Source organism: Saimiri boliviensis, chromosome 20 (genome assembly GCF_048565385.1).
Source record: "Saimiri boliviensis isolate mSaiBol1 chromosome 20, mSaiBol1.pri, whole genome shotgun sequence".
NCBI lineage: Eukaryota > Metazoa > Chordata > Mammalia > Primates > Cebidae > Saimiri > Saimiri boliviensis.
In genome coordinates this window covers 27,294,850-27,306,839 of record NC_133468.1, presented here as the reverse complement: position 1 = coordinate 27,306,839, position 11,990 = coordinate 27,294,850, and the positions used below count along the sequence as shown (strand labels likewise).

General features: G+C 53.8%; 1 protein-coding gene across 1 annotated transcript in view; it reads right to left on the bottom strand.

The window, feature by feature from the left end:
* FOXK1 (forkhead box K1) overlaps positions 1–11,990 on the bottom strand; it is a 94,322-nt gene that overhangs the window by 8,128 nt on the left and 74,204 nt on the right. Inside the window, exons 3-8 of the mRNA XM_039460594.2 lie at positions 9,107–9,263; positions 8,356–8,502; positions 6,630–6,823; positions 2,200–2,366; positions 1,828–2,112; positions 166–390 (exon numbers count right to left, since the gene is read on the bottom strand). Coding sequence (XP_039316528.1) covers positions 166–390; positions 1,828–2,112; positions 2,200–2,366; positions 6,630–6,823; positions 8,356–8,502; positions 9,107–9,263 — 1,175 coding nt within the window. The remainder of the gene's footprint in view (positions 1–165; positions 391–1,827; positions 2,113–2,199; positions 2,367–6,629; positions 6,824–8,355; positions 8,503–9,106; positions 9,264–11,990) is intronic.

Genomic DNA, 11,990 nt, shown 5'->3' with positions numbered 1-11,990 from the left:
ACCCTCTTTTCTTAGTGCTGTCCCAGGGCCTGGAGTACAGCAGGTGCTCAATAAACTGAACTGTGAGGAGGATTGGGCAATACTGGAGAAATGTTCTCATGCTGCACTGACTACCAGGAGCCACAGAGCTTGGGAGGTGGCGCCGGGAACGGGGCAGGGCCTCACCGTAAGCGTTGCCGGCTAAGCTGTTTGTGGGAACCGCATGCTTTCCATTCTGAGTGACGGCCCGGACTGGAAGGTGGTGCTGGCCGAGGGTCACGGGTGTGGCAGGCTGCAGGATGGTGACTGTGTGTCCGGGGACGCCGGGGGCCATCTGGCTGGCCACCGTCTGGATGACTCCGCTGGCTGCCGGGATTGTGGCAAACGCAATGGTGGGTTTCTCCTCTAGGCCTGCAGGACAGGAACCAAGTTAGCACCATACTCAGCCAACAAGACAATCGATTTCCTCAATGCCTGGGCAGCAAGTTGGCCAAGTGGGGGAGTGAGGTCGGCGCTGGGAAAAACGGGTTCACCAGAGGGAAATCTCATGGGTGAAGTACGTTTGGGAATAAAACAACTGCTAGGGTTTTAAAGTCGTATTTTACTTATTTTTTTGAGACAGGGTTTTGTTGATCTTGTCACCCAACTGGAGTGCAATGGCACAATCTCGGCTCATTGTAACCCCACTTCCGGGGTTCAAGGGAATCTCCTGCCTCAGCCTCCCGAGTAGCTGGGATCACAGGTGCGCACCACCACACCCAGCTAATTTTTTCATTTTTAGTAGAGACAGGGTTTCACCATGTTGGCCAGGCTGGTCTCGAACTCCCGACCTTGTCATCTGCCTGCCTCGGCCTCCCAAAGTGCTGGGATGACAGGCATGAGCCACCACACCCAGCCTAGACTTAGCTTTAACCAACCCAAATTCGGTCTGAGAAAGCAAATGTATTACTGGGAATGAAATGATCTGATCAGAGCTGTACCTTGGCCTTCCTTCAGTATTATGGCAGTACTGAAGCAAAAAGCACCACCGAGATGAAGTCAAGGGAGGTGAGCGAAGTCAGAGGATGCTGCCCATCTGAAGGTGTTCCAGAGAGGGTCTTATGGGGGTGGGGGTCAGCTGTATGTTCAGTATCTACCCAGTCAAGCCCTGGGATCAGATTCCTTTTAGCAATTCAGAACTATCTTTTCCCTAAATGACTTTTAAAGTCTCCTTATGAGGGAATAGAAAAGAACAGTCTTTCCAGGCTCATTCTTTCTCCTGTAGAAAATACTAAATTCCAAATTTATGCAAGGCCACAGCACAACTTAATTCAATGTTACCTTAAGGCAAGGACACAGCTGCATGCATCCGAGGGCATATTCAACAAGGAAGGACGCATCTGTGGACAGTCATGCTTTTTTTTTTTGGTGTGTGAGATAGGGTCTGGCTCTGTCACCCAGGCTGGAGTGCAGTGGCACAATCTTGCCTACTGCAACCTCCGCCTCCAGGGTTCAAGCGATTCTCCTGCCTCAGCCTCCCAAGTAGCTGGGACTACAGGAGCGCACCACCATGCCCAGCTAATTTTTGTATTTTTATTAGAGACGGGGTTTCACTATGTTGGCCAGGCTGATCTTGAACTCCTGACCTCAAGTGATCCACCTGCTTTGGCCTCTCAAAGCGCTGGGATTACAGGTGTAAGCCACCGCACCTGGCTCATGCTGATTTAAAAGGACATGGCAGCAAGAGGCAGAGGCAGAGAATCATCCTCCTCAAGCCCCAGGCCCAGGCCGATGGCGCTGCCTTCAGGACCTGCTGGCTGGGACCACCACGGAGAGTCCTGTGAAGGCTGCCGGCCACGGCCGCATTACCTCTGGCCTCGCTGCCCAGGTCCAGCACAGCTGCGCCCGCTGCATCGTGGGAGCTCCCTGCTGAGCCCTGGCTGGTGAGGATGTATCCGTTGGCCGAGCTGGCGGACGTGGTGACCACCCTGACCATGGTGACGGTGGGGGCCTGCTGCACGACGTGGATGGCATGGCCTGCGGGCTGCTGTGAGGTCACGATGGAGGCGGGCATGTAGGCCACGGGTTTGGCCACGAGGCTGGATGGTCGGGGTGGCACGGCCATGATCACTGGCTGGGCGCTGACGGGGGAGCCTGCACGGAGGGTGCGGAGTGGACAGTGACCCCTCCTGTGCCCCGAGAGTCCCGTCCCGCCCCACAAGAGGGCCGCCCGCTCCTTACCAGGTGCGCTTTGGGAATACCGGTACTCTGGGACAGAAGCTAACTTGGACCCGAAGTCGGGGTCGTGTGGAATGGGGGAGCCCTCCCGAGACAGGCACTCTGGGGTCTGCAGGCCGCTGGAGCGAGGGGACATCAGCCCGGGGTGTGTGGGTGAAGCTGGAGCGCTCCTGGAGAAGAGGGAAGGGCCTCGGCAGTCAGCGCCTGCCCGTGCTGAGGGACGGGAGGACGTTTCCGAGACATCACGCAGCTCAGTGTCACCAGTGTCACTCCGTCACCCACCCACGCTCCCTGGAGCTCATCTCCGTCCTCCCCATTCAGGCAGTGAGACCCACCCCCTGTAACCTGAACCCAGCGTTTAAAACTCCATTTGAGGGGGGCTGCACAGGGAGGCTCCGTTCAATGGGAGGGAGCGGTGTTATCTGAAAAGACACCCCACAATGTTCACTTCCACCACGGCCAGCCAGTTGTCTATGAAAATGGCTCAGACCTTTTATATCAAAACACATAAGCTTCTGTTTGGTGGGCACAAGCGTTACACCATGAAAACGCTACCCTGAGAGTAAAACGAGCTTCGGGAGCACAACTGTTTCCTCAACAACCAACAATCCAAGCACACTCACCCTGCCCCCTGAAATCACCGCCCGCTCCCCATCCTGCTCCCCCTGCCCACTCCCCATCACCATCGACCTGGGTTCTACAATAAAGTCCCGGGTTCTATGATAGAGACCCGGGTTCTACAATACAGCATTCCTGCCAGGTGCCACCCGCGAGGGGCTGGTGTGGGTGACTGCGACGCAGCCGAGACCCAGGCCTGGAAGCAGTCAGCTTTCTTCTCTGGGACCACCCAGCACACACGTGCAGCAGGACATTAGCCCACCCAGGCCGCTGTGCACACAAAGCAGGTTTCAGCAGAGACCCAGAGAGGCAGGAAGCTGGAACCCACCAGAGGCGCCTGGGGTAAGGAACCAGTCTTTAAAAAAAATTTTTTTTTTGTTGGAGAGACAGGGATCTTGCTAGGTTGCCCAGGCTGGTCTCAAACTCCTGGCCTCAAAGCAATCCTTCTGCTTCAGCCTCCCAAAGTGCTGGGATTATAGGCATGAGCCACTGTGTCCAGCCAGAGTCTTCACTGTGTTACAAATACACTTGGTCACTTTGTGTATACTGTGTCTACTGCTGGTAGCTGTGTTGGGCCCTTCCTGGGCTCCTCGGGCAGAGGCCTGGGGCGTCCCTCCCCTCCCTGCTGCTCTGCGGTCTCTTCCAGACCACTTAGCTCCCCGTCTGCTCTTCGCTCCCCGTCTGCTCTTCATCCTGGGCCTGGAGGCCTTGCCCGCTGATTCCAGTGCTCAGCTGATTCGGTCCTAGACCCGTGTGGCCAAGGCTGCTCCCCAGTTCTCGAGTCTGCCATGGCTCTCATTCTTACCAAAGAGGCCAAACAACCTATCAGGGCCCTCTCTAATCTCCCCTTCCTCCACCAATCACCCCCTTCCCTATGACCTGCCTCCCTTTAAACCCATCCAGCCTCTGCAAGTCAAGCCAGCCTCCTCCCCCTACGGAAGACCCAGCTCTGGCTGTGCCATCCTCCTGGCCTGGAGGGTCCTCCTTCCTCCCATCACCCACGCAGATTCTATCAGCACATCTGCTTCCACAACTCCAAGGGTGACCTTGAAAATGGGACCCTGCCCTCCCTGCAGGCTCTCCTCACACACAGCTCCCCGAACAGCACTGGGCACACAAAGCAATTCCCAGCCACTTCCGCTGGCTGACAGACTGCCCTACAGGTGAACAATGACACTGGCAACTGTCCCCCAGAGAAGACACACTGAGTCCTAACCCCCAGTACTGCAGGATGTGACCTTATTTGGAGACAGGGTCTAACAGAGGTGATCAAGTCAAAATGCCAGTCATTCAAATGGACTCGAATCCGATGACTAGTGTCCTCATATGAAGGGGAAGTTTGCACCCAGACACACACAGATCACAGTGCCACTTGACGATGAAGCAGAGGTCGAGGTGATGTGCCCACAGGCCAAGGAGCACCAGAGACCGTGGGCAGCCATGGTGGAGGCCTGGGAGACTCCCCGTAGGCTCAGAGGAACCCAGCCCTCCCGACACCTTGACCTTGGACTTCCAGCCTCCCTCCAGGGCTGAGACAGACGTCATTTGTGTAAGCCGCCCAGTGTGCGGTGCTTGTTTCAACAGCCCTAGCAACCTAACGGTGCAACAAAATTTCTCTCCACATTCCATTTAGGTGATGCTGTGTTCTGGAAAAGCTGAGCTCTGCTGTAATCTTCCAAACGACGTTCACTTTTTTGAATTCCTACCTTAACCATACACCCAGTTCACCTGAGAACCACCATGCCAGACCCTATGCCCGAAATTAATTTTCAGATATTTCAATCCTTCCCTCCCTTCCTTCCTTCCTCCCTCCATCCCTCCTTTCCCTTCCCTCCCTTTCTTCTCTCCCTCCCTCCCTTATTTCCTTTCGAGGAGTTTCACTCTTGTCACCCAGGCTGGAGTGCAGTGATGTGATCTCAGCTCACTGAAACCTCTACCTCCCAGGTTCAAGTGATTCTCCTGCCTCAGCCTCCTGAGTAGCTGGGATTATAGGCATTCGCCACCATGCCTGGCTAATTTTTGTATTTTTAGTAGAGAAGAGGTTTCTCCATGTTGGCCAGGCTGGTCTCAAACTCCCGACCACAGGTGATCTGCCCGCCCTGGCCTCCCAAAGTGCTGGGATTACAGGCGTGAGCCACCACACCCGGCCAGATATTTCAATCTTTTATCAAATCGTGTGGGAAACAGAATTTTGAAATGGAAGCGTGAGATGCTAATGTGTCCTTCCACAGGGAAGGATTTCCGAGAGGGCCTCTTGGGAGATCTCCTCCCCCCACACTAGAATGGGCTCATCTGATTGGCAACCTTGGGAAGAGCCACCCAGGCTGCTCACAGGCACCCAGGCTCCTCCAGACTGGGCCTAGCCAGGACAGAGCTGGGCAGGGGTGGCCCTGAACCACCAGGCAGGTGGCAGAGGCCGGGGGAGGGTCTGTTCCCCCCGCCACCTGCAGCAGAGCCACGTTCCCCAACATCTGTGAAAAGCAAAGGCAGCTGTGGGCTCCTCAAGTCATACCCCGAGTCTGTCCCTTCAAAGATTGGCTCTTCCTGGGTCCTCTCTCACTGCAGCAGAAAGCTCGGAGCCACCAAAAGCACCGCCAGCCGCGAGCCATTTACTCCTGGCCTTAGGAACTGTTCCCACTGCTACACACATTTCCACTTTCTTTTCTTTTTTTTTTTTTTTAGATGGAGTCTTGCTCTGTTGCCCAGGCTGGAGTGCAGTGGCGCAATCTCAGCTCACGGTAACCTCCTCCTCCCGGGTTCAAGCAATTCTTTGCCTCAGGCTCCTGAGTAACTGGGATTACAGGCGTCTGCCACCATGCCTGTAATTTTTCTAGTTTTTAGTAAAGGCTAATTTTTCTTTTAGTAGAGACAGGGTTTCACCATGTTGGCCAGGCTAGTCTCGAACTGACCTCGTGATCTGCCCACCTTGGCACCCCAAAGAGCTGAGATTACAGGTGTGAGCCACTGCGCCCGTATTTCTGCTTCTAAGGACTAATATGTTATTATTAGTAGAATAGTCAGTGGCTTACTGAGTAACATTACTATTTTCATAATTCCTGGTCCTGAGATATTCTCTCAAAACAGAAACAAAACAAAACAAAATGGTGAGTCTTTAAGTGCCAAAAAGAGCAGTCACCCTCAGTATTTGAGGGGAGGGTGCTGCAGCTGACGAATCTGCAGACGCTCAACCAAGTTCCTCATGTACATGGTGTTGTATTTGCATACAGCCTACGTACATCCTCCCGTAAGCTTTAAATCATATCCAGGGTACTTAGAATACCTAACACAATGTACATGCTATGTAAATGGCTATTGTAGTGTGTATTGTTTCATTTGTATTATTTTTTTTTTGAAAATATTTTTTTTTAGCCAAAGTTTTGCTCATATCACCCAGGCTGGAGTGCAATGGTGCAATCTCAACTCACTGCAACCTCTGCCTCCTGGGTTCAAGCAATTCTCCTGCCTCAGCCTCCCAAGTAGCTGGAATTACAGGTGCCCACCACCATGCCTGGCTAATTTTGTATTTTTTTTAGTAGAAATGGGGTTTCACCATGTTGACCAGGCTGGTCAATTCCTGACCTCAGGTGACCCAGCCTCGGCCTCCTAGAGCGCTGGGATTACAGGTGTGAGCCACCACACTAGCCTTTTTTTGGGACTATTTTTGACCTGTGATTAGTTGCATGCCCAGACACTGAGCCTGCAGCTATGGAGGCCGCAGCTAGGGAGGGGGAGGGCCGACCGTGCCATGCATCCCTAAACTCCACGTCAGCCCGGCTCTCCTAACAGCTCTAGGACAGCCACACAGAGAGCTTTACCTTGAGGACAGAGGCCCGAAGGGGGTGCGGAAGCAGGAGACGCCCCTCTGCCTCCGTTTCCGGAATGCCTGTTCCACGAGCTTGGCTTCAGAGGCAGGGTCTATACGCCAAAAAGACCCCTTCCCAGGCTCCTCCTGGGAACGCGGGACTTTAATAAAGTAACGGTTCAAAGAGAGGTTGTGTCGGATAGAATTCTGCAGGGAAGCAGAGATATTCACCCGTCATCAGCAAGTCAGAAATTGAGTCCCACCTGCCCCAGATCTGCAACATAGGTGGGACCAGGGCGAGGGGAGGCCGTCCCGCTGTGAAGAGCCCTCGGTGCTGCGCGGGAGCAGATGTGGGGTGCAGGACGTGCCTATCACAATCTGACACAGCATCATTACCATTTTACCGTCTGTTTTTTTTTTGTTTTTTTTTGTTTTTTTTTTTAAGAAGGAGTATCGCTCTGTTGCCCAGGCTGGAGTACAGTGTCATGATCTTGGCTCACTGCAAACTCCGCCTCCTGGGTTCAAGGGATTCTCCTGCCTCAGCCTCTTGAGTAGTTGGGACTATAGGTGTGGGCCACCATGCCTGGTTGATTTTTTGTTTTTAGTTGAGACAGGGTCTCACACTCTTGGGCTTAAGCCATCTTCCCACCTTGGCCTCCCAAAGTGCTGGGATTATGGGTGTAAGCTACTGTGCCTGGCTGTCATTACCATTCTTTACAGAAAAAGTGAAAGAGAAAGACTGATCCTGGTCTAGGAGCACGTCTGGGACAAAAACAAAACAAAAAACAAACAAACAAAAAACACTGGGTCTTGGCTGGGCAAGATGGCTCAGGCCTGTAATCCCAGCACTTTGGGAGGTTGAGGCGGGTAGATCGCCGGAGGTTAGGAGTTCAAAACCAGCCTGGCCAACATGGTGAAACCCTATCTCTACTAAAGTGCAAAAAATAGCTGGGCATGGTGGTGGGTCCCTGTAATCCCAGCTACTCCGGAGGCTGAGGCAGGAGAATCGCTTGAACCTGGGAGGTGAAGGTTGCGGTGAGCAGAGATTGCGTCACTGCACTTCAGCCGGGCAACAGAATGAGATCCTGTCAAAAAACAAAACAAAACAAAACAAAAACTAAAAAACAAAACTCGTGGATGGGCTATACTGACTTTGGAGAAAATACAGGCAAATGCAACACGTGTCAGTCATGGCTGGTGTGAACAAAGCTCTTATAATCCCATCCACAATTCAGACGTGCGCGGTTTTATTAACAGTATACGGTGCATTTCCAACTTAGGATGAGACTGTAAGGCACAGCAAGCACAGAATCTAACAAGGTATGTCCCCATCTTCTTAGTCTGGGAAAATACCTCTCTTTTATTTTATTACTTAATTTTTTTTTTTCTTTTTAGACATAGGGTCTTGCTCTGCCTCCCAGTCTGGAGTACAGCGGAACGATCACAGCTCACTGCAGCCTCCACCTCCCGGGCTCAAGTGATCCTCCCACCTCAGCCTCTGAGTAGCTGGGACCACAGGCGTGCACCAGCACACCCAGCTAATCTTGAGAAGAAAAGAGGCTCTCGCTATGTTGCCAGGCTGGTCTTGATCCTCCTCCTGCGTTGGCCTCCCAAAGTGCTGGGGTTCCAGGCATGAGCCCCCTTACTGCCCTCTTTTCTATTTTCAGGGAAGCAACGTGCCTGTTAGTTTTGTGTTCTAGGGGCGTTTGGAGGCACTCTGGGCCCAAGGCCTGCCTCACCTGCCAGCCTTTGTCGGCCGTTCGGTAGTAGGGGTAATGCTTGGTGATGTGGGCATAGATGCCGCTCAGGGTCAGCTGCCGGTCCTGGGCGGAGGAGATGGCCTGCACGATCAGCTGCGCGTAGGAGAACGGCGGCTTGGACTCGTCCTGCAGAGAGACACGGCTCACAGGTGAGCTCCGGCAAGGTCCCCCGGTCCACCCCACCTGCCCAGCACTGCTGATGGAGAGGGACCTTCCCCCGAGGACACACTCATCTCGACAATCCCAGTGCCCTCCAATGATCCCGTTAAGGGGCTCACATTAAACTAGGAACAGCCGTTTTTTTTTGCCTCGTGGGAAGGAAAACTTCTGTTTTTATCATAATTTAATTCTGAAATTTCTCACCTCTTCCACAAATGGATTTTAAAATAGCTGTTGGACAGAAATGAACTAAGACAGAGTTATAAGGAGGGCGCCATCCTTCTCAAGGGCTGTGGGAAGGCTCTGAAGCCGGGCTGCCAGTGGCAGATGAACAAGGAGTGGAGCGGGAGGGGCTCTGGTGTCAGCGCCACCCGTCACCAGCAAATGGCCAACAAGGACAATTTGGGCATGAAAAGGAGAAAGGGCCAATGGCTCTACCGCCAACTTCGGCTGCATTCCTCGTGGGTCAAGACTGCCTTGAGCGCACTGCCACCCACGCCGCGTCACTACAGCCCGATCCAATCCTGGTCACCAATGTGCATCACGGCACCGGGGGTAGGGGGGCTCTGACCTTGGGGCTGTCTCCTCCAGACGTATCTGCCTGCTGCTCCGATGCGGCCTTCGCTGCAAACTCTGCTGCCAGCTGCAGGTCCGAGGTCACATTCTGCACAAAGCGGTAACTGGAGGAGCCGGCGCCTCGTGGACTAGCTGGGCAGGAGTTGGGGACACTGAGAAGAGAGGACACTGTAAGCTCATGGCTCTGAAAAGGGGGTCCCCGAGGGGCACAGGACTTTCAGGACCTACTGGGAGGGTGGGGCTGTAGGGGAGAAACCCGCACTTTCCAATCGTAAATGCCATCACACTGCCCCGCCCTCAGAAAAGTCCAAAGTCACACAGCGTCAGGGACAAGATGCTGGAAACGGCAGACATGTTTCCTCCCAGCGGTGACTTCTGCTCAGGGGCTGAGAGCGCCATGGGCCCTCCTCCTGGCGTTGTGCAGGGCCCAGGGCAGGACCTGGTGAGGAAGCTCTGTGGAGGCCCCTCCTCAGCTGCCCCCACGCAGCTACACCTGGGGCAGGTAGCCTCTGCAGGCTGCTGGCCTGTGTGCAGGTGTCCACAAGGTGGCGCCATGGGAAAAGGCTTGGGCCTGGGACAACCCACTGTGGTCAGAGGCAGATGCTGGAAAGGGGCCCTGGAGGTGCCATCGCCCTGCGGATGAGGGCTCTGTGGCAGGTGGCTCTCCTGGAGGCACTGCCCTCAGGAAGAGCTGGCTCCTGTGGTTTCCCCCTGAGCCACTGAGACGCCCCAGCCCTCGTCCCCTCTCCCTCCCAGGCTAGAGCGATCACCGACTGTCAGGAGTGACCGACACCCCTGGCTGCAGGTGTGGTCAGGGCCGTGGACGTGGGCTGCGTCCGGTGGCTGAGGAGTGCGCCCTGGCCTGCTTCCCTAACTCACTCAGGCACAATTTGGTGAGCAAACCACGGCGATGTTTTGCTTCTGAAAATGATTTCTATTATAGGTGTTCAGATAAAATCAATGAGGACATGAAGAACGGGTGCAGAACCCACCCGAGAGAAAGAGCTCTCACTGTCCTGAGCACGTGGGCACCCACCTGGCCCCATCCCACAAAAGGCCCCACCTGTGATGCTGACATCCCCGCCTCAACCGACTTAGAGCCCCCATGGTGAGCAGGGCGCTCCCTGCTGCCCTGCTCTGCAGGCCACCCATAACCCTCCAGAAGGTCCACTCTCCTCCTCCCACTTTGCTGCCGCTTCCTCTGACTGGAATGTCCTTCTCTAACTGTCCAGGCACAAGACTCTCTCAGATCTCCAAACTTAGGCTCCGAGGCCACCTCCTCCACGCTGCCCTCCTGCCCTCGCTCCTAGGGCAGCCCCCACGCCCAGAACGGTGATGCGAGTTTGCAATTTGTCTCTCCTACTAGGTAGGAGCCCTGCCTGCACTGAAAGGGGCTTGAGAAACATTTCTTGGATGGAGCAGGAGGATGAATGAAAAAAGCCCTGTGGCTGAGAAAAACCTGGCAACTGACATGAATGATCAGTTCAGGTCTGGGGCTTTTTCAGGGATGACTCAGCGTCAGCCACACAGAGTGCTAAGGACTCTGATCTGGAATTCCTGCTCTCTCATCCAACAGACTCCTCAAATACAGCACACACAGGTTAAGTTCTGCATGTGTCGAAACTTAAATGAACACACCCACAAATGGCTTGATCGAGGTAGGAAACAGTCACGGGGAAATTTTTTTCTGAATTTAATTCTGAACCCAAAATACAAAACTCAAGCTTAAAAGTAAAGTGAGGCCAGGCGTGGTGGCTCATGCCTGTAATCCCAGCACTTTGGATCACGGGGTCAAGAGATCGAGACCATCCTGGCCAACATGGTGAAATTCCGTCTCTACTAAAAATACAAAAATTAGCCAGGCGTGGTGGCTCGTGTCTGTAGTCCCAGCTACTCAGGAGGCTGAAGCAGGAGAATCGCTTGAATGCGGGAGGTGGAGGTTGCAGTGAGCTGAGATCATTCCATTGCACTCCAGCCTGGGCGACAGAGTGAGACTTTGTCTCAAAAAAAAAAAAAAAAAAAAAAAAAGCCGAGAAGGGGAAAGGTTTTGACTGATAACAGCACACAGCCCCCAAAATCAGCTTTGTCAAAGGCCTCTGGGAATCAAACACCTCCCTGTCAAGGCAGGATGGCCTCGTGGCCGGGGGAGCTGCAGACGACGTGGCCAGCATCGCACCTGGGCACCTGGCCCCAGACCCAAAGCCACTGGACGTCCCCTGGGACTCAGTGGGAAGAACTGAGATTCAGACCTTGTTGGGGACCACTGAGCTGAGCTGTCACTCAGATACACCCTGATTTCCGGCCACAGGCTGGGGAACGGCCGCTCACCTTGGAAAATCTCATTTGAGGCCCATGAGGTGGCAGGTGGGCTCCTCCATCCATCCTAAAGACCAGCAAGGGGAATCCCCGCCTGCTCCATGACAAACGGTGATGGCCCAGCATGTGCAGCAGGGACCTACTCCTGTTCCTAGCAATGATTTTGCAAAAGATCATAGAAAATTCTTCTGCTGGGCTCGAAGGCTCATACCTGTAAGCCCAGCAATTTGGGAGGCTGAGGTGGGAGGATCACTTGAGCCCAGATGTTCAAAACTAGCCTGGGCAACATAGTGACGACTCCATCTCTACAAACAATTTAAAAAATTAGCCAAGTATGGTGGCATGCACCTGTAGTCCCAAGCTACTCGGGATGCTGAGGCAGAAGGATGGCTTGAGCCCAGGAGTTTGAGGCTACAGTGAGCTATAATCGTGTCACTGCACTCCAGCCTGGATGACACAGCAAGACCCTGTCTCTAAAAATAAATAAGTAATGTTTTAAAATTTTAAAAATTAGCCGGGCATGGTAGTGCACACCCATTGTTCTGGCTATTCAGGAGGCTGAG